This window comes from Streptopelia decaocto (genome assembly GCF_964273445.1).
Source record: "Streptopelia decaocto genome assembly, chromosome: Z".
Lineage (NCBI taxonomy): Eukaryota > Metazoa > Chordata > Aves > Columbiformes > Columbidae > Streptopelia > Streptopelia decaocto.
In genome coordinates this window covers 79,201,916-79,229,393 of record NC_138657.1, presented here as the reverse complement: position 1 = coordinate 79,229,393, position 27,478 = coordinate 79,201,916, and the positions used below count along the sequence as shown (strand labels likewise).

The 27,478-nt window shown below is 42.2% G+C and overlaps 1 protein-coding gene and 1 long non-coding RNA gene across 7 annotated transcripts in view; both read left to right on the top strand.

The window, feature by feature from the left end:
* The first annotated feature begins 3,404 nt into the window (after positions 1-3,404).
* LOC309451404 lies at positions 3,405-5,678 on the top strand. The gene is made up of 4 exons (XR_014186248.1): positions 3,405-3,657; positions 3,790-3,859; positions 4,526-4,608; positions 5,441-5,678. It is a non-coding gene; the product is annotated as an uncharacterized lncRNA (long non-coding RNA).
* Positions 5,679-7,742: 2,064 nt separating this feature from the next.
* The window catches only part of ST8SIA5 (ST8 alpha-N-acetyl-neuraminide alpha-2,8-sialyltransferase 5), a 92,567-nt gene continuing 72,831 nt past the window's right edge, over positions 7,743-27,478 (top strand). For 4 of the 6 annotated variants that reach the window (XR_014186314.1, XM_082075771.1, XM_082075773.1 and 1 more), the window contains exons 1-2: positions 7,743-7,865; positions 26,135-26,300. Coding sequence is in view for 1 of the 6 variants with exons in the window: in XM_082075774.1 (XP_081931900.1) it covers positions 7,855-7,865 (11 nt within the window). In the remaining 5 variants the exon portion in view is untranslated. The remainder of the gene's footprint in view (positions 7,866-26,134; positions 26,301-27,478) is intronic. The other 2 variants (XM_082075772.1, XM_082075774.1) reach the window with 2 other exon arrangements.

The window sequence follows — 27,478 nt, the reverse complement described above, 5'->3', positions numbered from 1 at the left end:
TTAAGAACTATTTTGCACAGCTGATGCTCAGCCTATAAATGTAATTGAAATTAACATTATTTTCCTCTTTTTTTTTTTCCTCAAGTTATGCCAATCTGTGTAGGAAAACAAACCTTACAGAACTGTTGAATAGTTTCCAAGTTAACAGGCTCTCTGAAAAATCCCCTCAGTATTTACTGACTTGACATCTTCATGGACATTTTACTCTTTACATAACCTCTTTTCCATTAAAAAATGACAGCTCTTACACAACTTATCTTTCAACCTGTACATTACCTACAAAAATCTTATTGCAGCCGCTAGCCGTTCCTCTTCCCACACTTTTATTTTACTAAGAGCACAGCGTTGTTTCGCATTTCTGAAGCAATTACTGTCCCTATTCTCTCCTCCACAGCATCACCTTCAGCCATAGATATGGAGAGTGCCGTACCTAACCTTGTCTGGTTGTAATTTTGCTAAAACAAATCAACATAATCAACTAAATTGTGTCTGAAGAATTCAAGTTGTGCCTATAGAAATAGCTTAGCCCAAGGGCTGTGTGCAACTCAGCATACAGTTTAAGGGCATACATGAAATTAAAGTGGTATATTATTTTTGTATCTTCCTTGTGCACTGACTTGAATTTTTTCATATGCTGTGATATGGCCCTGGAGAATCTAAAATGGTTTTGTGTAAGTGATTAATTGTTCTGTGTTTACGGCAGTATAAGAGGAGACAGTAGAAAATTTTGGAGGTTTGAAAAAATTTGAAAGAAGTTTGCAGAAGTGTAGCTGATGCTTCATGAAAATCTGTACCCAATACTGTGTCACCCTTGTGCTGAGGGTACAAAGAGCTGGAGTCCTGCTTCAGTAAGTCTTATTGGAACAGGAAGATATTCCTCTGCTGATTAAAACCTGTGTGTCAGGAGAAGACTTGATGGAACAGGAGGAGCCTTTTCTTGCTTCCAGTGTTTCTCAGAGTTTTTAATCTTTCTCTTGCCCTGTTTTGCCCTGGGTCCACTTCTTTTCATACACATACATACGTTTTTCCTGTGCAGTGCCTGATGTACTTTGGTCTAATTTTAACAACATCCAGTGTTTTGGAGGATGGGTGTTATCAAAGGCTATTTGTACGTGGACTTGTGTAGACAGACTGGACCTTCTCTGGCTATCATCCAGGTTAGCCATGCAGAAGGCAGACCGTTTGGTCTGGTTTTGAGCTAATAACATCTGTCTTTTCTCACAGAGTGTGATGTATCAGGTGTGACACTGTCTTATGATCACTATATAGCTTCTACATGGATGTTTCCTGAAGATCTCAAGTCTACCTTCGCCTATTTATATGTAGGATTTTCCCTGGAACACTTCAAATTCGAACCCTGCCTGGGTAAGAATGGCAGCACCTTAGCCAACAACTTAGCTTGTTCTGTACATCTAGAGTCTTATTTGTGTCTTGTTCAAATATGTTGTCTAAAGTATTCTCTCCTGTGCAGCATTAGTACTGTTAAGATATGGCAGTCAACTGAGATTGATCTGTAGCCTCTTTTATTTAGCAGCTGTACTTCTCTAAACTCGCCACTAAGGCCTCTGAGGGGATCCTCTGAAGACAGCAGGTTTATGCATGTTTCAGTAGATTAATTATTTGGATCTGATTTCTAGTAAATGATGCATGGGAAGAGAAAAAACACAACTTTATTACTAAGCCACTCTACAACAAAAACGTCTTTCTGTAGTAAGGTAAATGATGGGCCAACTGTTTCTTTACAACTGATGATTCACATAATTTTTAGACCACTAACAGAAACCAGTCCTGCAATTTTTTTCGTCAGGCAAGCTGCGGACCATTTGCTGTGGCCTCAAAATACCACCCTGAATATTCTGCTTTACGATATTTCTATATGAATAAAAGACTGTGATAGATGCACTTGTGGCAGCAAAAAGCTACGTGACCAATACAGCGTTAGAAAATCTCTGAAACGGATGCCAGTTAAACTTGTAAAGAGTAGAAAAAGTCTATAATCTGTGTTAATTTTCAGAGCTGTGGAAAGAAAATCCTACTAGTTTTAAGTTGAAGCTGTATGATATAATAATCATTGAAAGGCGACGAATAATTTCACTACAAACTTTTGGGGTTTTCCAGGGTGGCACCGCTTTTAAAGCTGAAGGGTTCCTTAATATGTTGCCTTAGATATTTTAAACTCTTTAACCTCTCACCTCAAGCAGCCTGCAGGTTTGAAGCCTCGACCGTCCCACTAAACTTGATTTCATCTTGAAATTCAGATAATCAATGTTATATAGTTATATATTAAGCGTGATTTTAACTTTTCTTTTCCTCATAGGCTTTTTTCTAGCAACCTGCAATTCCTTTAAAGATATTAATCAGAAAGCTAATGAGTTCTTTAGCTATTTTTTTTATATACTATGCTAAGGTCAAGCAATCTCTTCAGATTTTGCCTGCACTTCAGATGTGCCCGACTCCATCTCACACAATATTAAGCATTTAACAGAGATATGTACATTGGAGGCCTTACTTGGCAATGAAGAGAGACAGGCACTTCAGGAAGGCCTTTCAGCTTTTTGATTGCCTGTGATTTGTTGTGACTGAATGACTAGTAGAATATGCCACATGATATTATTTCTGCTCTTTCACTGGATGGTTTACAAGAATATCTGGTATTGATACTGATACATAAAAGCAGCACATGTGATTTTCAAAAGTACTGTCTGTGTGCTGCCTTTATTCTGCTCTCCTTAAATCAGTGAGATTGCTGTTGTCATTGGTTTAAAATAGTTCTGCCCAAAATGACTCTTTTCGAAAATTCAACCTGTAAAAAATGAGCATTTTGCAAAGACCAGGGTAAATTTGAGATGGATTATGTGATTATTTGTGCTATTGAAAGATAGTTTCTTGTCTACATATACCAAATAAACAAGAAAATGACTGTACCAAGTTCATTCAGAGTTGAGAGTTGGTCTCATAAATAAGGCACCTGACTTTGGGAAATGAATAAAAAGACATTGCTGGAAAATTACATAATGTCTTTGCCAGGAGTTTCATGCTTGTGAATGAAATTAATAATGCTTCCTACCTTATCATAATTTATCATTACAAGGCTTCTTATATTTATGATCATTTTAAATTATATTATAACATTAAATATGGTGAAATAGATGTAGAAATAGATATGATTTATCAAAGACTGAAAATTTAGTTGTAGTGTTCATTCAATTCTGTCTGAAAAGCAGAATGAAGAGGAAGGGAAAGTACAAGGAACAAAGTGTTTTTTTGCTTCAGGAAGAATGCAGGCGGATTTCCTCCAGTGAATTAAATAAGGGCTACCAGTTGGCTTGCTTGTAACTTGGCCACATTGAGAACATCTGCCAAACTGCACTGAAAAGTTCACATCTGTTTATCTGGGAGCAGGGTATGTTTTGTAACTGAACAAAAGGAACAACGTAGGGCAAGTGGCAATGCAATAAAGCTGCCCAGAACAAAGCCATTGCGGAAGTAAACACAATTTCAAGAAGCTCTATAAGGAATTAAAAGTCTCGTTGAACTTACGTGTACAGAGTTTGAAGTCTCGGTGGAATCTCTGGATCTTTATTACTCAGGAAGCGAACAGATTAAGGCTGGAAGCTCCTAGATTGAGCCAGACACGGCAGCCTGGTTCCTTCATTGGTAAAGCCACCGTGAGCATACTCCAGTCTGGGTTGGAGGAGCTACAATAATACCACTGTTAAATATTTCTACTTATTTGAGTGATTATAAGATAGTTATAAGAGCTTCTCGTGTAATCTTTCATTCTTCCAGGGACTCGCATCTTCTAACATAACTTCGTCTTCCCTCATCTAACAGCAGTCATGAGCAGTTTACTGTAATGGTGAGTGTGTTACAGCAAAAAATGGCATTACAAAAACTGACTGTAATCAGGGGTAAAAGCATCGGTTGTGGTGCTGAACGTTTGTTGATGGTCAGTTCTTTATAACACACTATTCTTCATTTTACAAGCAGAAGGATGATTTTTATCATGTTTCTCTCCCTCAGGGTTCCCTGAGAGTTCAAAAGTAAAATTTGTACACTTTAGTGTCCCTGACATAACTGTGAGGCATTAGATTTCTTCAGAACAGACAGTTTTGTCAGTGATGCGTTAGACAAAGTAGAGTTAAAGTGTTTTTTTCAAGTTTTTGTTTGGTCATAATGCCAACAGGTCAGTGGGCCTGTTTTTATCACTAGTGGGAACAGATAAGACCTTTTTTTTATCCTTGACCTGAGCAAGTTTCATAACCAAATGTTCCTCTAAAGCTGGGAAATGACATTAAAATCAGAGAAAAAAAATTCTCTCTTAGGCACTGCCATATGTCTTCCCAGGTGGAAATACAACAGGGTGCAGCAAGAAAAGGATTGTGCAGGAACTCTGTTGTGTTTGACTGTTGGAAAGCATATGGTGCAATAATATTGCAGCTCAAACTGTGGATTTCTATTCTCTTGTCTTCTCTGGCAAATATGGTCATTCTAACGTATATTCAACTATTCTGTTTGTGCCTAGGAATAGAGTGCTCCTTCATCTTCAAAACTACCTATTCTATATGGTCCCACTTCAGAGAGAACCCCAGAAGAAACAGATAAAAGGTATGAAAAATGTCCTCACTAATCATCCGAAACACCTTTATAATGTAGAAGAGATTATGGAGGCTTGGATTTCAGTGACCTTAATGGACAATTCAGGATGCTGAAATTCCAGGAGGACGAATCTCTCCCCATGTTGAAGCAGTCGCTGTTCCAAAGGAGCAGCTGATCCTCAGCCAATTTTTGTGCCCCTGTAGTAATGCTGGTCTCAGGAATTTCTTCCTAGCCTTGAAGGTCACTGCATGGAAAGTACTGTGTTTCAGAATTTATTAGTGATTGTTTAATTTTCTCACTGCACTCTTCAGGGTGTGATGCTGCACAAGCGTTAACAAAATTCTTCATGCAGAGGGTTGTGAAGCACTGGAACAAGCTGCCCAGGGCAGCTGTGGACTCACCGTCCTTGGAGGTGTTCAAAAGGGGGTTCTCACTGACATGGTTTAGTGCTAGAGTTAGGTTATGGTTGGACTGGATGATCTTGAGGGTCTCTTCCAATCAAAATGATTCTATGATCTTATGAAAATGTGAGTTCCTTTCAGCCTGTAGTGGAGCAGACCAGCAGCAGACCACCAAAGAGTGACCATGACCACTTTTTTTGGTACAAGTTTGACTTTGCGAAGTGCTTTGGAAGTTCTTCTCGGTTCACCCGCTGAAGCTGTTTGTTGCAGGTGGTCGTATACAATCCACTTTTTGTTGCATGCCACAATCCCATCAAGAAATGGTTCCTTGTTGAGTAGAATAAGAGAAGAAAACACTTCAAAATGATGATATTTGATTTTCGGTCCGCTCATGAGGCACCCACTTATTGAGCTTTTTTGTCTTTCCAATTTGCTTTCAGTGCTGAATGATTTAAGTGCTGAATGGTCGACATCGAGTTCTTCAGCAACTTCTCCTGTTGTTCTAAGAAGATCAGCTTTGATGATTGCTCTCAATTGGTTGTTGCCATTTTTCGATGCCTGGCCACTATGCTCTTGTCTCCCTTGCGAAACTTCTTGAACCAGCGCTGCACTATATGTTTATTAGCAGATCCTGTGCCAAATGCATTGTTGATGTTGTGAGTTGTCTCCGCTGCTTTATGACCCATTTTGAATTCAAGAAAATTGCTCATATTTGCTTTTTGTCTAACATAATTTCCATGGTCTAAAATAAACAGGAAGTAATAAAGCAATAGGGGGAAAAAAAAGGGAAAAGCGCATTAAAATTATGTATAACAAAACCACATTTATTTAAGAATGTATTTCAATATTAAACAGCAAATTTCAACAATGCAAAAACTGCAATGACTTTTGCACCAACCTAATAGCTCTGCCTCTATCTTTCTTCTTCTTTGCCTTGCCTTGTCTCCCGCTTGCCTGTTGTTCCCAGAAGCTGGAACTGCAAAGTAATGAAAACTAACTCAGACTCATACATGGTAGATGCAAAATAAATATTGCGGATTCTTTTATAAAGTGAAATCAGAGTTGTGCTTCCAGGCCATGATTTGTGAGCGTCACCTGGTGTGACTTGGCAGTGACATATGCAGCATTCATCAGATTTTTTATCTGTAGAGAAAAACAGTTGTCGCTGCTGCTCCACAACCAGAGAAAAAGAAAGTAGGGGGGGCGAGGGTGCTGGGAGCTCTTTATGAACACCAGCTCTTCCTGATCAAGTGCATACTTGGGTGGCAGAGAAACATTTTATCCCTCTGATGCCCTTTTCTCTGATTTGGGAGTTTTAGTCTGTCAGTGGGGAAGCTGCAGTAGGGAATTGTTGTCCCTGAGGGTGGTGAGAGCCTGTCCCAGGTTGGCCAGAGAGGTGGTGGCTGAACCATCCCTGGAGACATCCCAGGCCAGGCTGGACGGGGCTCTGAGCAACCTGAGCTGGTGAAGATGTCCCTGCTCATGGCAGGGGGGGCACTGGGGGAGCTGGGAAGGTCCTTTCAACTCAAACTATTCTATGATTATAGGATTCCATGGTTTCACTGTGTTAGAATCAAAATTTAGTGGCTGGTGCATTTTAAACAGAATGAGTTGCCCAAAGCTTGGGGAAAGCACTTTCTAAGTGGGAAAGTCAAGTAAACTGATAAATTAAGTCAGAATTACAGAGATCACAAATTGTACCAGAAATGGAGAAGTCCTGCAATGTAACTTCTTGCCTGTTCTCTTATCTATGCAAGTGGATCTAACCAAGCTTGCGCATTTATCCAGCTTTAAAACATCAGACCTGATCTGAGGTGTAAAAGGCAACGGAGAGTTGACAAGGCAGGGACGTTGCTCCAGATGTCATTAGCAATCTGTTGTTATTGTTCAGGCTTTCTGGAGATCTACCTGGAGGCTTTTAGCAGGATCAGAAAGCTGCTTTTGTGCTGTGTGTTAAACAAACAGTAGCAGGCAGTCCTGGCCTCAAGTAGCTATTAATCTAATAGCCCAGATTCCACAAATTTTAACCTATTTTCTGTTACCACTGTACTCATACTAGTGGTCCCAAACAGATCAGTGTTTGAGGCAAGTTACTCGTGAGACAGTTTGCAGGATTAACCTCTAGATTCCGTGTTTAACTTGAAATTATGCAGGGAACAGGTCTTCTGCCATTTTGTTTTTTTTTTTTTTGTTTTTTTGCTTTTCAGGGGTCATACCTACAAAAACTGTATTAACATAGAGTTTTAGATTTAGAATGTTGTTCATGTTTTAAGACAAATGAATCTGCTCAAAGGTAGCTCAAACGCTTCTTTTAGATACAGAAATAAAGCCTGACAGTAAAAATGCTCCTTAGAGAAGTTTTATTGCCTCCAGTGGATTTCATTGCCATTGGAGCAGCTGAAAGAGCTGTTTCCAGTAAAGCAAGGATTTATCTCATGAAAGAGTCTTCCCCCAACACAAACAACTGTTTCTTGTCACGTAAGAGGGAAAAAAACCTGCAAAAGAAATAGAACATAAAGTACGGAGTGAATGGAATGCTGCTTCCCTGCAAACATCCCTTACAAAGTCTTGAGCACAGGAGGGATTTTCAGCTGGTGATGCAAGAGCCAAGGCAGGGGGTGGGTTTTGTGGGCTGGGCTGAAATGTGACATCAGGAAGAAATTGAAACCCAGCATTGGTGGATACTGTCGGTGATGCAGAGGTGAAGGCTGGATCTGGCTTGAGCTTTGGGGAGGCGAGAGACGGGGGGAGAGCCCGCGATTCAAAGAGCAAAAGAAGCAGAAGTCCACGAGTGACAGTGGAGGAGAAACAGAGAGAAAAGGGCAATCTGGCATGATAGGAGGGCAGCCATCGCATGTGTAGCAGGTAAATAAGTAATTACAGTAAAATAAGGGGCAATTTGACTGGAAAACATCTGGTTGCTGCTGCTCCCCTGGTCTGGCTGGATTTCTTGCAGACGATATGTGCTGTTCTCTCTACAGGTTTGTGCAAACCTCTACAGGAAATCTAGGTCCACAGTGATCTGCATTGATCTAAAAGTGGTTAATCAGCTCCAAACACAAAATAATTAGTTTCCTAATGGTGATTTGTCTTTTTTTAAAGTAAAATACATTCATATGAAAGACAATGTGAGTTCAGAGACAGGCATGGAACATCTCTAAGATGCATGCGTGTTACAGGAGGGGGGATTACAAGCTAAAGATCACTTGCAATTCGCTACTGAGCTTCATGTGTTCTTTAAATTGCTTCCTTCACATGCTTTAGCAAGCTGTTAACACCTGCACGGAACGTAGTTGCCAAAAAATCTTGGAGTATTTAACTCTTATAATAGTTTGATATGTTAAGAGAATGGCGTGGAATTATAGAATTAGGAAATAAAGAGGCATCATAGTGGAAGCTGACTGTGTGATGAAGTATAAACGAATGAGAAGTCAAATTAAGTCCTCTTAAATCTGACTCGGGTATGATTTGCCTCAACTTGACTTCTCTGGGCTTACAGGATGTGTTTTTCCTGTGCTGCGTGAATAGTATTTGAGCATTGTGCAGATGCTGCCAAGTTAATCAAACGAATAGTCATTTGAGCACAAGCTTTAGGGATGAGTGATCTGCTGAGGCTGCAGGTCATACGGGACCCCATTAAAGTCAATAGCAGTGCAGATCATCCAAAGTTGTGGATGGGAATGGGAGAAGAAAGTGTTATCTTAGCATCTGACCCTACAATGTGACATTGGCTCTGCCCTTGAAGAAAGAGATTTAAGATATTGTTTCCTGTTTCCAGGTAAATCTCTTATCTAGCATCCACCATCCACCAGCATGCTGAGAGACTGCAATAATGACTCTTTCCATCACATCCAGGGGAGGCTGCTACCAGCACTGCACCTCTCTGACATTACACGCTCTAATTACACGCAAGGTTTTTAAAAGTGCTGAAACATCACAGGAAAGAGAAAGAGATGAAAGCCAGGATTTCAATAAATGACAAACCAGGACTTTTCAGGAAAAGTCCAGTAGAGAAAATGCAGCTTGTTTCCTTTTGTGTTTGTTTCATGGGCAAAAAAAAATACTTAGGTATTCCTGCAGGAGTGCAGAAACCACAAACACAGGCTGCAGTGGTTGCAATTAATTGCTCTACAGAGGGATGATGCATCATCCATGTCCTACTGCAGCTTTGCTTTGAACAACTAAATGACTCTCCAGCCACCCGTTCAGCACCGCTTTGCACTGTCTCTGGGCAGAAGGCCAGGATGCTTACATGCATAGCTGCTTTCTAAAAAGAGTTTTCCACAGATATATCAAATTAAGGTATTTGATGGAGGGGTTAGGTGTGGTATTTTAAATTACCAGTAACCAAACAACTTGATTTTTGCTCAGAAATCATCCAAATTTTGTAATGGACAGGCCCAAAATAAGCTTGATTTAGGATCAATGTACAGAAGCGCCTTAAACCTCTTTCTAGAATAACTTAAAGATTTCCAAAGCATGTAAATTTGTAAATGCACCACGGTTTTGAAAGACTGCAACTATTTTTGACTAAGGTATTTAAAGACTACAGGTATTTTTGGTCATCAGTGTTGGTTTGCTCCAGACTTAAATTCTTATACCTTGTGCAAAGAAAACTTCTGCTTTTGCAGAGTGATTTTATTCTTGACCGTTATTCTATGCTCTGTAATACAAGCTTACTTTTAGAAGTTTATTTTTTATTTCATATTTTTTAGTTCATATTTTATTTCATTTCAGACACAAGTGTGTATTTCTAAAGTACTCAAAAGCAGCAGTGTTTTCCTGTCAGGGAAAGTGAGAAAAAAGGAGTAGTCAGTATTTGCATTTATATAGCATCTTCTCTCAGAGCACATAGAAGCAATTTGAAAATACCAAGTTGCCCAAGATCCAGGGAATTTTCAGTAAAAGAGTCTTTCTCATGAAAAAGGTCGTTCTGTGACCCATAGACATTATATACTCTGGAGCAACTTTAAGCTGTTGCAAAATTACCAGATAGTTTTTCGAACTCAAGTCTAACTGTCTAGGACTTTGATAACTGGATCAGTACAGCTTTGGTACTATAGAAAATATTGGTATAGGATTTAATTAGAATAACATTTTTATTGAATCCTAAGAATGTCAGTTTGCTAATTGTACCTCTTGCTCCTTTTCAGGTCAGCTTTTCCTTTAGAAATTATTTTTTAAATTGGGATGTGGGAGGCTTATTAGGTCATGGGAAGTGGCAGAATATAGATGTAATCAATAGTTTATCATTGGTCAAGAGGGTGCTGGAGGAGGTGTTACAGGTCAGCAGAATTGTTCTAATTAGATTTGGAGCCACAGGCCAAGAAAATTACTTTTTATTGCATTTACTCATCATCATCAGTTATAACCCTCAACGTTCATTTATCAACTTTCCAATTATTCCGCAAAGAATTACGATGCGTTTGCCTTACGAAGCCTTCAAGAGTGTGTTTCTTACTATTTGAGAATTAAGATATGAAAAGAATTATTGTAAAATATTTAAATTTATTGCTTATAACTGTCATTACAGTACCCGTTAGGAAAATTGGCGTTAATTAATACAAGAAAAATAGCTTACTAAAAATCTCACCAGGTCTCTCTGGGTCTTACCAGCAACACAGTAAATCCACTGCGGAGCTATTAGTTCTCTTTTTCAAGAACAGAAAGGGAAGTAAAAGCTCTGAAGTGGAATCTCACCTTTTGCTCTTTAATGCCAAGTGAGAAGAGCATCTTTCTCTGGGACAATACTTCTGCATTTTTAGATACTTGTGTGGTTTTAGCAAAATACCTCTTTTTAGGCCTATAGCACTGGGCACGTCAGCAGTTCCAATTTGTGAACTGACTCAAGATCTGAGAAAAAAATAGCTGTTGGCCTGTTTTTACTGGCAACGTGAGAACTATGTTGCTGGTTCTGTCAATATCCCATAAGTGATTTTATGTCTAAAAGCTGTGCATGATCATCTTTGTTGGAGGGACTGTGTGTTCTGTGTGCTCCTGGCAAACATTCAGCGTTTTGTGGTTCCTGAACTATCAACTGTTATCTCCTATTTTAAAGTAATTTCTTTTATTTCACAGTTAATTTTAGAATTCTATTACTTTTAATATTTCAATTTTTAGACATTTTTCAGTGTCCTAGTAAGGGGTGTGTATCTATCGATATTCTTTCCTTGCTTGAATCATGTAGTTTATTATATTTCTAGAGTGTAACAGTCTGTTCTAAAAAGAAAAGCAGGTATAATTTTTAGTAGATGTCTATGTTTGTACTTATTGATGTAGGGATAACCATACATACATTAAGAACCTCCAGTTCAATGCATATCTAATTTTTGGAAACAAGACTACAGCCAGTGAGATTTTCTTAGCATGAACAGCTTCCTAGACCTGCAGCAAAAATTGATATCATTTCCAATTAGACAGCTAATAGTAAAAATATCAGTTTCAAAGAGCCGATTCAAAGTATTGTAGAGATCCGTCCCTTACACACCTCAATAGATCTATTTTGCAAGGAGTTTGTGTTCTTTATGATGAGACCCAAAACATTGCTACGTTATATATCGGAGTAATCCACAGATTTTAATGTTCTGTGATCTGGAATTGAAATCACATGAAGACCAGGAATATTGTTTCTTGCATTTTGAGCTCAGCAAAGGTGTCATGACTCCTACTGCTTTTAGTCTAAACTTTTAACATCTCTTAATGTTTAGAGCAGAATAAGAGATATTATTAGTTAGGTAAATTAATCCCACCCACATTGTTTTTCATTAGCTGAAAAAAAAATTGGTTTCAGAGGTGAAAGTAAATTGACTGTGGTCCTAGATCTCAAAACTTGCTAGATTTTCTGGGCCAAGCAGAAAATTATTTCTAATATTATTTTTTAACTGTTGATTAATTTTTAGCAGCACTACATAGACAGATAGAAAGAAAATCTGTCCTGAAACAAATTACTAAAATTTTGTAGAATTTCAGATCAAATTTATGAGGTGGACTCCTGGGAGCATTCATTCAAGTGTTACAGGAGGCTGCTAAGAGAGACGGTGGAATCTCCATCCTTGAAGATACTCAAAACTTCACTAGAAAAGGCTCCAGGTAACCTGTCACAATTTCAGAGTAGGTCTTGCTCTTAGTGGCAGATTGGACTAGAGGACCTCCAGGAATTCATAGAATCATAAAATCACAGAACAGCTTGGATTGGAAGGGACCTTCCCAGCTCCCCCAGTGCCACCCCTGTTGTAAGCAGGGACATCTTCATCAGCTCAGGTTGCTCAGAGCCCCGTCCAGCCTGGCCTGGGATGTCTCCAGGGATGGTTCATCCACCACCTCTCTGCCCAACCTGGGACAGGCTCTCACCACCCTCAGGGACAACAATTTCTTCCTCATGTCCAGCCTGAATCTCCCTCTTTTACTTTAAAACCATCACCCCTTGTCCTATCACAACAGACCCTGCTCAAAAGTCTGTCCCCATCCTTCTCACAGGCCCCTTTTAAGTCCAGAAAGGTGCAATAAGGTCTCCCCGGAGCTTCTCTTCTCCAGCTGAACAGCCCAACTCTCTCAGCCTGTCCTCCCAGCAGAGCTGTTCCAGCCCTGCATCATTTCTGTGGCTCCTCTGGCCCCTCTCCAGCAGGTCCATGTTTGTCCTGTGTTGAGAGCTGCAGACCAGGACACAGCTTCCATTGTAAATTAATCTGTAATTTTCTGAGTTTTGGGCTCTGTAGATGAGAGTTTGAAACTCAGTTTATCCAAGGAAACTCACAGTTTGAGCTGAGTAGATGTGCCACTCTGATCACCATTTGTTCCATAAAGCTTCTTCAACTTGATACCCCTTCTTTCTTCCAGGAGATATTAAGTGATGACAAAATTTTAAATGACGACATGTAAATTAAATTATGACATTTAGATTAAAGCGTCCTATTTTCTGGGTTTCTTCCCCTACCTGTAACAACTGGAATGCTTTTTAAAGAGGAAAGACATTAAAACAGAGAGGTATGAAGGTGTTTTGGGTGGGTGACAATGTCATCTGTACACTGAGTTTAATGCATGTTTTGTGTTGCAGTCCTGGCTCTGCCACTTTCACCTTATGGAGCCTTGAGCAAGTCACGCTGTCTCTGGATGCTTTAATCTGCCCATGGCTTGGGGACAAAGCTTTCTATGGATAAACATGTGCTGTGAGCATCACACCAGCTTGGGGGTCAGGGACACAACTGTTCTCTTACCAGAGGACTGAGCTCGGCCCGGCCACCAGGCTGCAAAGGCAGAGGAAAGCTGAGGTGAACTCTGGCACATAGAGATGGAGGAAGCTGCTATGTATTTCTTATGGCCATATATATACATATATATGTGTGTGTGTGTGTCTATGCTCTTCTGCATCACTACGTGAAGTCATGGTACCTCATTTTATTTAGAATAGAACCATAGAATCATTTTGGTTGGAAGAGACCCTCAAGATCATCGAGTACAACCATTAATCCACCCCTGGCACTACCCCATGTCCCCAAGAACCTCATCTCTGGTCTGTTCAACCCCTCCAGGGATGGTGACTCCAGCACTGCCCTGGGCAGCCTGTTCCAATGCCCCACAGCCCTTTGGGGAAGAAATTGTTCCCCAGAACCAACCTCAACCTCCCCTGGCGCAACTTGAGGCTGTTTCTTTGTGTCCCTGTGTCCCCTCAGCTCCTGTTCTCCAGCTGAACCCCCCAGGTCCCTCAGCCGCTCCCATCACACTTGTGCTCCAGCCCCTTCCCCAGCTCCGTTCCCTTCTCTCAACTCGCTCCAGCACCTCAAGGCCTTTCTTGGGGTGAGGAGCCCAAAACTGCCCCCAGGATTTGGGGTTTGGCCTCCCCAGGTCCCAGCACAGGGACGGTCACTGCCCTGGGCCTGCTGGCCACACCAGTGCTGGTACCAGCCAGGATGCTGGTGGCCTCTTGGCCACCTGGGCACACGCTGGTTCATATTTTGGTGTTAAGCAGGAGTCGAAGTTGCTGTAGAGTTGTCAAAAGAAGTAAAGGAGTCCTATTCACCTCTCAGTAATGTAATGAACCAGAGGTCTAGAATGTTAATATGCATTTCTGCATCATCTTTAGTGAGCTTTGAACCAATCTGGGATTAATCTCAGTGTGGAGATAGAAACACACCCAATGGCTGGGCTGTCTGTCTACCTTAAAAAGTGATTAAATATTTCTGGAGATGTCTGTTTTCACCTGCTGGCTACAGCAGGATTCTGCTGAACAACTCTGCTAAAGATCTATCACTCAAATTAATTCTGCATTTTACATACCACAGACATGTTCTGAGTAGGCCCATAGTAAAATCCAATGGATGTTTCCTCCAGAAAGAAAGCTGGATTTTTTTTTTTTTTTAATTTCTGTTTAGAAAAAGCACAATATATATCCTTAATTAGATGTAGATGTAATTAATGCTATTAAGATTGTGCATTTATTTGCCACTTCTATAATGTGACACCTAGAAAATTTAATTTACATTATTTGCAGTAAAAGAGCAAAGATCCACAAGTAAAACAGTCTCGTGCCTGAACTGTGGAAGTTCAACATGTAAAAAAAGACATTTGGATCATGAACTTTAGGGCTGAGTACATTTTGATGTGATTTTTTTTTTCAGAAGGTAATCTGATAGTCTGGTGTATTATTTACAGTTAAGATATTTGAGTCAATTACTATTTTGTGTTAAGAATTATCCAAGTAAAGGAAAAAAATAGGGCTTGTAGTTCTCCTTAATCTTCATGTGGGACGTTCATTGGTTCCCAGGGAAACCATTAAGGTAGGATTTGAAGACTACAAGCGAGAAAATATGATAAAGCAGAGCTGGAGGCAGGATCTCTTATAAAAGCAGCTGAGAGAGAGTGAGTAACCCTAAATGTTAACTAGAACTGAGCTGGAGGTTCCCAGTAGTGAATGAGGACCTAAGAACTGATCCTAAGTATATGCAGAGTGTTAAATGGTACAAAGCAAAGTAATTTTAGAGGTGTGATGCAGTGTTTTCGGCCTACATAATACTGTAATCCTCAGACCCACTATTCTAAAATCGTGAGCTGTGGTTAATCAGGAATGCTTATAGCAGGGATTGAAATGGCCAGTTCACTTCTTTTTTACGAACAAATTTTGCCCTCAACTACACTTCTGTCTGATGTGGTTGTGAAGGCAGCATTCAGCCCGTCACTTGGATCTTCTTTTGACCGCAAGCCAAATGAAAAATTGCATTTGACTTCACAGCGAGACTCACTTGCTACACAAGCTGCTTGGTTTTCCCTCTGGACATTTACTAGTCTGTAATAAAAACCCTAGTGTTTTAAAATGTGGGGTTTTTTTCCAATGTGTTTTTAAGAGATCTGGGCAGAGCTGAGTCATTGTTCCAAACCTAGTCCTGTATTGGAGCCATTCCATAGGTTGGGGGATTTTTCAGTATGTTTATGCTGTTTAGCTGGTGCCTCTAACGTCCAGGTTCCCTCTCAGCTTTTTCCACCCACTCCCTCAGAGTTTCCCATATTGGGCTTCTAATTTAACCCCTTGTGGGGACGAAGAGGAAGGCAGGCAGTGGTACGCGTGCCGAGTAACACAATTTTATTGTCACGGTCTTTAGCTAGGGGGAAGCTACGTCTCATTGCAAACCAATACGTGTGGCGATGCTCACCATCCTTTCTGAGTCAGATTAACCCTTTCCTTGAAGCTGAAAGGAGCTGCCGAAGTCTCAAGAGAGGCAGAGCTCTGTTTCTCTTTTCTCCCACTGGCCTGGCTCCGTTTTTGCTCTTTTTGCGTGTGATAGCTGGCTCTTCTGACTCATAAAGAGCTGTTAGCCCTCTGACATTAGGGCAACACTTGAGCAATAAAAGTCAGTGTCTCTAGGTTGCTGTGCAAGGTCTTTTCAAGTCAGGCAATGAAGCATATGCCTGTTATCTGTGCTGGGAAGGAAAAAATCATCATAACCAGCCATAGCCAGCGCTGGACATTGCACTACCTGAAAGGAGGTTGTAGCATGGGGGGTGTTGACCTCTTCTCCCAAGTAGCTAGTGATAGGACAAGAGGAAATGGCCTCAAGTTGTGCAAGGGGAAGTTCAGATTGGATATTGGGCAAAAATTATTCCTGGAAAGGGCTGTTGGGCTTTGGAACAGGCTGCCCAAGGCAGTGGTAGAGTGGATGGAAGAAGCTGAGAGGGAACCTGGAGGAGTTTAAAAGGCGTTTAGGTGAGGTTCTTAGGGACATAGTTCACAGACAGAATCACAGAATCACAGAATCGACTGGGTTGGAAAAGACCTCAGAGATCATCGAGTCCAACCCTTGGTCTAACTCTAGTCCGTTTACTAGATCATGGCACTAAGTGCCATGTCCAATCTGAGTTTAAAAACCTCCAGGGACGGTGAGTCCAGCACCTCCCTGGGCAGCCATTCCAATCCTGACCACTCTCTCTGCACAGAATTGCTTTCTAATCTCCAGCCTAAATTTCCCCTGGCAGAGTTGAAGCCCATGCCCCCTTGTCCTATTGCTGATGCCTGGGAGAAGAGACCAATCCCCACCTGGCTAGAACTGCCCTTCAGGTAGTTCTAGAGAGTGCTGAGCTCAGCTCTAAGCCTCCTCTTCTCCAGACTAAACAAGCCCAGCTCCCTCAGCCTCTCCCCATAAGGCTTGTGTTCAAGTCCCTTCCCCAGTCTTGTTGCTCTTCTCTGGCCCCGCTCCAGCACTTCAATCTCTTTCCTGAGCTGAGGGGCCCAGCACTGAACACAATACTCCAGGGGTGGCCTCCCCAATGCAGAGCACAGGGGAAGGATCACTGCCCTTGTCCTGCTGACCACGCTGGTTTGGATCCAGGACAGGATCCCATTGGCCTTCTTGGCCACCTGGGCACACTGGTGGCTCCGGTTGAGCTTCCTGTCCATGAGTCCCCCCAGGTCCCTTTCTGCCTGGCTGCTCTCCAGCCACTCTGTGCCCAGCCTGGAGCGCTGCAGGGGGTTGTTGTGACCAAAGGGCAGCACCCGGCACTTGGCCTTATTGAACTTCATCCCATTTTTCCAGTCTCTCCAGATCCCTCTGCAGAGCCCTCCTGCCTTCCAGCAGCTCCACACTCCCTCCCAACTTGGTGTCATCAGCAAATTTAGTGCTAGAGTTAAGTTATGGTTGGACTTTATGGTCCTGAGGGTCTCTTCCAACCAAAATGATTCTATGACTCTCTGATTCTATAACCACACTAAAATTCATCACCCAAAGGCTGGATTGAAAGGCTCTTTAGCTTAGTACCAGCTCCTGGTGTTGAAAGTCTTCCCAGCTGGAGCTGGCAGGTCTGGTCCTCTCTGTGCATGGGTGATGAGAACCACACTGCTGGCTGCTCTTCCATCCCCCTATGACCCACACTGAAAATCTCTGCTCCACACTGGCCCATTGTGAACTCCTCGGTGGATGTTCTGGACTTCTCCATGTGTGGTGATGCCAGGTGAGAGCTGCAGTGCTGTGGAACTTTACAGTGGGTGGGGTTCATAATCAGAGGGTTGTTCTAAATGTTCTCAGTAGTGGAAATATCATGTATTAGTTCTTCATCTGCTCTCATTAGGGGGTATTTAATTTCCCATCAGAGATCTTTGCTTTTCAAGAGTTTATTCCATTTCAGTTCATGGCTGTAGACTTAAAAGATTAAATTCATGTCTCGTTAGTTTATTGTCATTTTGAGAACTCATTCTCTAAAACCCATGTTTATTATTTTCCCTGTAAAATGTGGAAGAGTTTGTGTCCTTCAGAGCGACCTTAAAAGGCAGTTGCACAAAGAAAGCGATCAGATGCCATTAGCAGCCTTCTCCTGGATTAGCGGCCAGAAAAATCTGGTGAAGATGCCTGGAGCTTCCTAGCGTCACTGTTGTGATTTTGTACATAATTGCCCACGAGCAGCTACACAACATCCAGCAAAACCCATCTCAGCCACAGCATAGCACTGTCAGGCCTGCGCACCCGCACATCCCTCCCCACCAGCTTTCCAGCTGAGGCAAATTGAGGCCAAGTGCCTTTCCCAAGGTCACACAGCAAGGCAGGAGCTCTCCTGCGGTTAAAATCCATCTCTACATGGCTCCTAGGCTTTTCATCTTGGCCACTTGTGTAACACATCTTTATCCTCCTGCCTACTTGGGCTGAGCGGTTTGGTTGGAAAATCAGCCTGTGTTGGGCAAAAATAGAGACGTGATTCAAAGTTGTCTGAAGATTTCAGTGGGACTTGCTTGGGGATGCCACAAGTCACTTGTTCAGGCCGTCATTTTGCAAACACTCGGAGCTGATGAAAGCCAGCACAGCTGCAAAAACAGCCCAGCCTTCTCACCCCTTCATCTTCTCAGCTCTTCACCATTCCCCTCGTAGTCGGTGCTGGTGAGGCCCCACCTCGAATCCTGTGTTCAGTTTTAGGCTCCTCACTATAGGAAAGACACTGAGGTGCTGGAAAGAGTTCAGAGGAGGGTGACAAGGCTGGTAAGGGGTCTGGGGCACAAGTCTGATGAGGAGGAGCTGAGGGAACCAAGGCTGTTCAACCTGGAGAAAAGGAGGCTGAGGGGAGAGTTTATTGCTGTCTACAACTACCTGAAAGAAGGTTATAGCATGAAGGGGGTTGGTCTGTTCTCCCAAGGAACAAGTGATAGGACAAGAGGAAATGGCCTCAAGTTGCATCAGGGGAGGTTGAGGTTGGTTCTGGGGAACAATTTCTTCCCCAAAGGGCTGTGGGGCATTGGAACAGGCTGCCCAGGGCAGTGCTGGAGTCACCATCCCTGGAGGGGTTTAAAAGGTGTTTAGACAAGGTTCTTAGGGACATGGTTTAGTGCTAGAGTTAGGTTATGGTTGGACATGATGATCGTAAGGGTCTCTTCTGACCAAAATGACTCTATGATTCCATGATCCCCAGCTTCCCTGCTCATACCTCCTGTGTATCATCCCCTCTCCAGTTTTCCGTGTGTGTGTGCTTGTGCGGTCAATCTGGACTGGGAAGCTGATCCACATGAAAACTAACATTTCAATTCTTTTTCTTTACCTTTCCAATGGTCGCACCACATTCATGCAAACACTAATGCTATAACAGGGAAGGAGCAGTGCAACAGCAAAGACAAGCAGCTGAGAACAGGACAGGTCTGCTTATTTTTGTTGGTAATACCAGCTTAGGCCAGGCTATAGTACTTCTAATACTGCAGCTTGATGTTATCTTCAGTCATTAAAAACCCTTTATATCCCAGCAAGCCATGAACATTTCCATAAAATAATGTAGTCTGGAACAGCTAGTTGGAATCGTTTGAGCACATGGTGTTTATTTATTTATTTGTTTGTTTTTAATTATGGCCTATTAGACCAGATGCTGCACTTTCTTTAGACAACTACACAGGTGTAGGAGAGTCAAAGAAAACCCTTTTTGTACCCAGATTGATATAATTTAGTCTCTTCCAGAGTCAGGAGATGCTGTGCTGCCCAAGGGTAGCATGCAAACGGGAACACAGTGCTCAGACCAGGCTGCAGACACAGAAAACACGAGGGGAGGAGAAAAGGCCTTTGACAGCCTCCCCAGGCTGGGAGGCAGAGGTTGGGGAGGGAAAGGGAGATGTTGTACTTTGGATGTTCAACTTGTCAGAATTTATTTAGAGAAAAAACAGAAATGTTTCCCAAAGCTCCTTTTTCTGGGCTCTGGGCACATCTGTTGTATGTTCAGAAAAGGAGCTAAAATAACACAGGGGGAGAAAAGTTAACTCCTTAGCATCAGACACGGAAAAAGAGCAACAGCCACTTCTGGCTATTGAATTCTAACTGTGATGGGGGGAAACTTCACCCTCTAGCCCACCCTAAAGGAGTTGGGAATAAAGAGTTTCCCAGTAGCATGTTCAGGAGGTTATGTTGTCGAAAATCCTCTGGAGAACAGGATCTGACCAGCTCCTGGGGACACCTTATCCCCATCTGAGTGCCTGTTATACACCTGTAGCTCATCTTTAACATGAGCAGGATTTTCGGGGGGAAATGGAGATTTTTTGCAATGATAGGCTGGTTGGAACCAAGGGGGAACTCAGTCACCTTCCCTCTTGTCACCAAGACTGGAGCCCAAGCAAAATGAGGCAGGACATGGGGGTCTGAGTTACTGACAGAGCCTCTGACAAGGGCTGAAACAGGAGTGGAAGTAGGGAAAACACAACCACATCACTTGAAGCCAAGCAAAAAATCATCTGCACTAAGAAAAGTCTCCTAAAGAACACAATCTTTCTGCTTGCTGCCAATTGTACTTGATTAATCAGGTTTCTGCGGGGGTGTTTTCCTTCGCTTCATTCCTAACAGCATATTTTTCCATAAGTGATCTTAGTCTTGTTGCAGATAATTCATTGCCTGCAAGATCACGACTGCTCCGAAAAGTTGCAATGTTTTGCCTTCAGAAACTAAAAAAAATTCCTATTGGGAAGCCATCAATACCTTTTCAAGGCATCGGTCCCACAAAGGTATTTGTTCTTTTAAAAGTAATTATTGTGTGTATCCCCCCTCTGTGGCAAAAAGGGGGTGGGAGTTAGGCCGGTTTTGATCCTCTGGAGCTGATTGAAGTTTTCCTGCTGGTGTCCATTAGATAGTTTCAAACCAGGGAGCGTTTATGTGCAATACACCTGTTTCCAATAGCTCCCCCACCTCCACAAATCCAGCTGCAGCAGAAAGTCCTGTTCCCTCTGGGGAAAACGCATTTTATAATAGCTTCCCATCCTCCAGCCAGATGGGATCGAGCTGAGGCAGCTGCAGTCCAGGTCCCATGAGAAATACTACAAAATGTGCAATTAAAATAATTAGTTAATGCCTTTTTTTTAAAAAAAATATTTATTTATTTATTTATTTTAAATCCGGCATGGTAACAAATAGGGGAAAAAAGCTTGAAATAGCTATTCTACGTATCAGTCCAATACCATGTTGGATGCTTTCCAGGATTGCTCTAAGCTTTCCTCAGGGATTTAAAAGAGTTTGTGGGTGCTTGGCCAATTGCTGGATTAAGGATCTCTATTACTTATGGTAACAGGGATAGATTAAAGTCGTTTGCACAGCAGATTTTGCTGTGAGAACAGCAATTAAAAAGAAAAAAAAAAAAAAAAAGTGGGTCTGAATTGATATAAAAGTGATTCAGGATCTGCTTCCTCCCTTGGAATTCAAGATTTCCTCCCATTGATTTAAGCATGTACTGGCTTATGTTCTGATTAAGCAGTAGTGCAAAATTTGCCTGATGATTCAGCTTTATGGGGGATGTACAAATGAAAAATACATGGCCAAATACGTCCCTGGCACAACTCCGTGAAATCTGGCATTTACCCAGTCGTTAGCTGCTTGTTGTTCGAGGGTGTCTCTGCTAACCTTCAAATGGTGCAGCGAGTGAAGATTTATTCCGTAGGCATTTAAATTCCTTTTTCTGAAGCGTTCATAGCAAACAAAGCAGTGTGTGTACCGGGAACTAGAGCCCCATAAACTCTATTTGTTATTGCCATAACAGTTGGTATTTAGTCTGTAGCCAAGTGAGATGACCAAAATGTGAAACATAACCTAAAAACCAGGGCAGATTCCCTTAACAATCCTTAACTTCCCTGATTGCACTCTCAGATTTCATACAGCAGCCAAATTATGCAAACACAAGTATTTTTTCATTTTATATTATTCTCTGCCATCCCTGTGGGGAAACCTGGAGGTCAAGTATCTTAGCAAAGGGCATGAAAATGAGGGAATGTTGAATAATAAATGCTTTAGGTCATGCAAGCTGTTGCTATCTCTCACCTTCCTAACAGATGATTACAGAATAGTTTAGATAAGCAAGTTTTGAGCAGCTCACCCTGTGATTCTGGGGTGTTAGTACACAATCTGTGAATCCATCAGTGCATGGATCGTCAAGGAGTTTTTGAATCTCAGTAAGCACTTTGCCGTGTTGCAGGGACTTCCAAAAGCCACGTGCTATATAAATGGGTTTGTTTCTTTTAATAGCTTCAAATTATTTCATTTTTGTTGCTTTCTAAATTCATCCAGTTCTAGGAAAAATGGTATTTCAAAGCATCTGATTTTCTTGCACTGTCTGGAAACACAACTCCCCTTCTCTCCTCACCCCAGACCATTTTTTAATGTTCCTGGGAGGAAGGAATTACCACGACTCCCAGGTTTGCCTATCTTCTTTATCACGGTGAGAGGAGGGTTAATAGTGAAAGGGGGAAAGCAGGGTTAGCGAAGGGGAGTGCTAGTCATGTGGACAGAACGCCAGCAGCAAAGCTGGCACATGTTGTTTCATTCGCATGAAAGTATGTTTTATTCATTTGCTGATGATTTTCTACAGAAGGTATAAGAGAGAAAAGAAGAGTAACCAGAGTAATAGTGGAAATGTAGGTGGAATTCTGTAGCTTTTTTCCCCTTCAGTGACAGGTCACTGCAGGAAATGCGAGTTTGTGACAGTTTCACTGGAATTAATACAGGCACTTTCAGTGGATTCAATATTGAAGGGGGAACATTCATAGCTCACTTCCTTCTGTTATTTAGTTGACTTCCACTTGTTTTCATGCAGTTGTCTCACCAGTGTTTAGCTATCCACTGTGCAGATACCTGCAGCTGAACTGGTCATCCTAAGATTGTGTTGGACACAGGAGGAAAACTTTTCATGATGAGAAAAATCAGTCATTGGAATAATCTCCCCAGGGAAGTGATGGATCCCCCAACATTGGACACTTTTAAGGTTCAGCTGGACACATTGCTGGGCCATCTTGTCTATACCAGGCTGGTGCCAAGAAAGGTTGGACCAGATGATTCTTGTGGTCCCTTCCAACCTGGTGTTCTATGATTCTGTGATTATAGCCAGGAAAGACGACAGCACTTCTAGGATGTGATTCATTTGACATAGCTGAGAAATTTGCTTTAGGATGAAAAGTCTCCATGGAGTGCATTGATTAAATCTCAGCTAACTGCACAGAGGTTTTCAGTAGGCAAACAAATTTATGGGGAGAGTCAGGTACATCTATACTTAGCACCGTTAATACCTGGATTTCCTCGTTCCCATGAGCTGTGTGTGATACTTGTCCATCTTAACACGATGATCCTGTGTCATGTCAAATAGTTCAGGATGGCAGAGCTTAGGGAACTGAATCCTGTGCCCAGTCAGGCGGATCCTGCTCTTGCAGTCTTAAGACTGACACGGTCAAATGTTAAAAGGCAGAAGAGTTTGTTTATGCCATAAGCGGAAAACTTCATCCAGTTGTCCTTGTTACTCTTGCAATACACCTACAAGGCCAAGAAACGCAATGATTGCCAGTTCCAAAATGAGGAAAAAGATGCTGAGGAGGGTAAGGATATACATCTGCGTGGCATATGGAGTGTAAGGCGAGGTGATGAAGTAGTAGATGACTCCACCACACCGTGTAGAAATCCCAGTTCAAGTGCTGGAAGAAGCTGTGCTTTGTCAGAAGTGCTGTTTTGCCTTCCCAAGCCAGCTTGGAGACCTCAGTGCTGCTGTGTAGCTCTGCCTGAAGTCATGAAGGAAGCCTGGTGAAACATCTCCTAATTGGAAAATGATGTTATAGTTTGGGCTGTTGTCTCCCCTTGGGTGGGATAAGGATGAACTTGGGTTTTGGCCTGATGGGAGGAAGTTTAGGATTTAATGTTAAAAAGAGACTGGGTAGTTCTACAAAAATAACAAACTAAGGAATAGTTAATGGTTTTTTATCTGAATCTCTTGCTTTTAATATTAATATCCTGTGAAAACCAATGGGGTATGAAACATGTGGAGCTGATTACAGAATCACAGGCTGGTTGGGGTTGGAAGGGACCTCTGGAGATCATCCAGTCCAACCCACCTGCTCAAGCAGGGTCACCAGAGCAGATCACGCAGGATCGTGTCCAGGCGGGTTTGAATGTCTGCAGAGAAGAAGACTCCACAACCTCTCTGGGCAGCCTGGGCCAGGCTCTGACACCTCAAAGGAAAGAAGTTTCTCCTCATATTCAGATGGAACCTCCTGTGTTTCAGTCTGTGCCCATTGCCCCTCATCCTGTCATTGGGCACCACTGAACAGAGTCTGGTCCATCCTCTTGACACCCACCCTGCAGATATTAGTCACATTGATAAGATCCCTCTCAGCTTCTCTTCTCCAGGCTGAACAGCCCCAGCTCTCTCAGTCTCTTCTCATCAGAAAGATACTCAAGATTCTCAGTGATGTCTGGAATCAGCTTGGATGGATATTGTTGAACTGTAACTTTTTTCTAGCTCTGCAACTTTTCACTAGCTGCTGGGAAAATAATACTTGTAACGGGAATATATCAGTTCTGGAGCACATACGTGCCGTGATGGGAGAGTGGGGGTAGCAAGGAGGGGCAACAGACACAAAATGCAGAGTTAGTGGTTCTTCTGTGTATTTTAGGGAAGGGTGTTGTGCTGGTTGGAGGCAGCAGCTGGTGAATTCAATTGTGTATTTAATGTTCCAAGTCAAGCTCTGCTGTGTGTAGGGTTGGTCAGAGCTTGCAGGGATTTATCAGGTGTGTGGCCCAGAGCAAAATGTGAGAATCATAGAATAGAATCATAGAACAGTTTGGGTTGAAGGGACGTTCCCAGCTCCCCCAGTGCCCCCCCTGCCATGAGCAGGGACATCTTCACCAGCTCAGGTTGCTCAGAGCCCCGTCCAGCCTGGCCTGGGATGTCTCCAGGGATGGTTCAGCCACCACCTCTCTGCCCAACCTGGGACAGGCTCTCACCACCCTCAGGGACAACAATTTCTTCCTCATGTCCAGCCTGAATCTCCCTCCTTTAGTTTAAAACCATCACCCCTTATCCTGTGAAGCTGGTGACCATCTAAACTGAGATCATGTGCCACAGCACAACGTTTATCATGAAAACACTGACATTTGCAGTGCCAGCCAGTTCCTCTGCTTCATCAACAGGAAGGTGTAATGCTGAGGAAAAAGGCCTGTCCTTCCTTTACCCAAAGCATATGGATTCTATACGTGTACATCTGAACTACAGCTTCCTTGGATTTCCAAGCCAAACCTGTAGCATTATGCCAGGCGAAGGAATAACACCTTGAACATGAAGCTGTCAGAGGGAAGTTAATGACCATGCCATAGTTCCCTGTCGTGCTTAAAGGCTTTAAGTTCTCTGCTACTTTGTATATGATATGGTTCATTTTTCCCATTTGGAAAAGGGAATGGAAAAACTCTACCCAGGACAGTGTAAGGAATGGCTGTGGGCCTGAAGGGGGAAAAACAAGACAAAACGGGAAAGCTGTAAATTAAAAAGGGGTAAGGCACAGTCTTCAACTACCCTTTCCACCTTTCTTTTCATCTGTCTGTTAAATTTCAGAGCAAAAATGTAATCACTTTATACCGACAGTGTGCAACAGTATGTATACCTTCCATAATCTCTTTGCCACAGTAAAAAAAAATATATATGTATGGAGAGTTTATTGTGATTATTGCCCCTTTTATTAAGCAAATATTTTGTCCGTGATTCCAAAGGAGGTGAACTCAGAGCGTTGTTGTTTGCCAGATACTTTTATAGACTGCAAAGACCCACAAACCGTACTAGTTATGACTTTCGTTATGACAACAAGGAGGAGCTTTGCTTATCAATTAGCCAGCTTTCGGACCTGTGAAACTTTCAGTGTGAATCCAACATCATGGTTCGTTTTCTTAAGCGCTGCATGGCTTGCAAAAGAGGAACACTGATTTGGCTGTTCCTGTGTCATCCACGTCCGTGAAATGATAATGGCACAAAATAAGGATCCAAAATGCAGATATAATATTTGATTTTAAAGTAATTGTGAAAAAAGCAATTATTGGGTATAGAATACCCTCAATGGCTTATTACTGTGCTTGTGCCCCAGGTTTATCTTCCTCCTTTACCCAAGTCCAAAGCCTTACTCTATCACCGCCAGTAGCTATTTTGTTGCTGCTGTTCGCTCATGTGGATCTTATTTATTGCCATTTGACAGAAGCTAAAAATGCAGTTCAGAAAATGCTTTACCAAGAGTAATTTGTTCCCAGCAAGACCTTTTTAGCTACACAGTAACATGAAAGCATCAAAGTGCCAGGAGAACTTTTTAAAAATAAACTGCCCTGATGCTAAAATAAGCTTTAATTGATTGAGAATTGCACTGAGCCTGACAATCTGAACCATTTATTATTATTTTTCTTTTCAAGCTTCAGCTTCATGTGATTTAAAGTGACTGAATTACAGTTCCCACATACCTTCCTACCCACAACGCATGGAAAAAAACCCACGCACAAACTTCTTCGTTCCGGAGGAGCTGCTGGATACACCTGGAAGCAAATAAAAAAGCTGATTGAAAGTGAAGTTTAAATAAAGGTGATGATGATGGGAATGTTCTGCAAAAAAATCCCTATTCTGGGTAAATGCCATGTTGTTCTTCCCTCTCCTTAGAGGAGAGCTCTCCTGGGGATGTCTCTCCATGTCAAAACCATTTCTTACATGCCTGCTTGTAGAGCACTGAATCCCATAGGCCAGATGTTGTTCCATCTCCCTGCATTGGAGATTAATAATAGACTGTAGATAAACTACCATTCTGTCTTCTCCATTTTAGGTTTTTAAAGAAAAAAACCCCAAAACTGATGGGTGTGCTTGGCTATTTAAATAAATAAAAGGTTGCAGACTCTCTAGCAAAATCTCAACACCACCACCAAAAACGGCTGATAAATGTGCAAAAGTGTCTGGCCGATGGAAAGGAAGATGTAGTTCTGGTCCAACGCTAGAGAGAATTAAACACTGGAAGCTGGTGCGATATAGCAAGTATCAGTGGGGTCGGTTGTGGGGTTTCTTCTTGGCAGTGTGTTGTGGAGGATGGAAATCTGGTCAGACATTAATTAGTGAGAAATAGTGATACTTTATAAAGTATGTCAGCAGTGCTCATGGTGTGTTGGTGTGTGAGCGGGGAAAGCACGGATCGCTCCCTTCAGCTTGGGGAGTTTATTTTAGACTCAGACCAGTGTAACGGAGCTCATGGTTATGGGTATCTGCAATTCCCAAAGGTCTGAACAACTCCCAGCCCAGCCAAGACCTGAGTTTAACATCTCACTCTAAGTCCCTAATCTGAACTGTAGCCCTGGACGATTCACTGCAGCCAAGCGCCAAACGAGGATTTTCATTAACTCCCCAAATTTTAAGAGGAGGAAGATTCTTAAATACCCTTTTGGCTGAGACACTTAGTCTCCCTGTCCATGTCAGCACTGCCTGTGACAGTGCAGTGACATATACATTCAAAGAGCTGCCAAAGCTCAACCTACTGGTAAAAGTTAGGGGTGATCCAGGCCCTGTCTGCAGATTAGTTTCTCAGTTTGGGTGTCCCCTCAGGACTTCCAGACTTGTTTGTCAGCAAAGCAGAGCATTGTCACCTTGGGTTTGCATCCTAGTCCATGTTTGCAAGCTGAGCAAGTTGCACACTCTCAAACATCACCTCTAAATCACAATTCGTGTTTGCATTCTCTAACAAAGCCCTTTCTGACCTTTTTGACTCCTAAAATTATAAA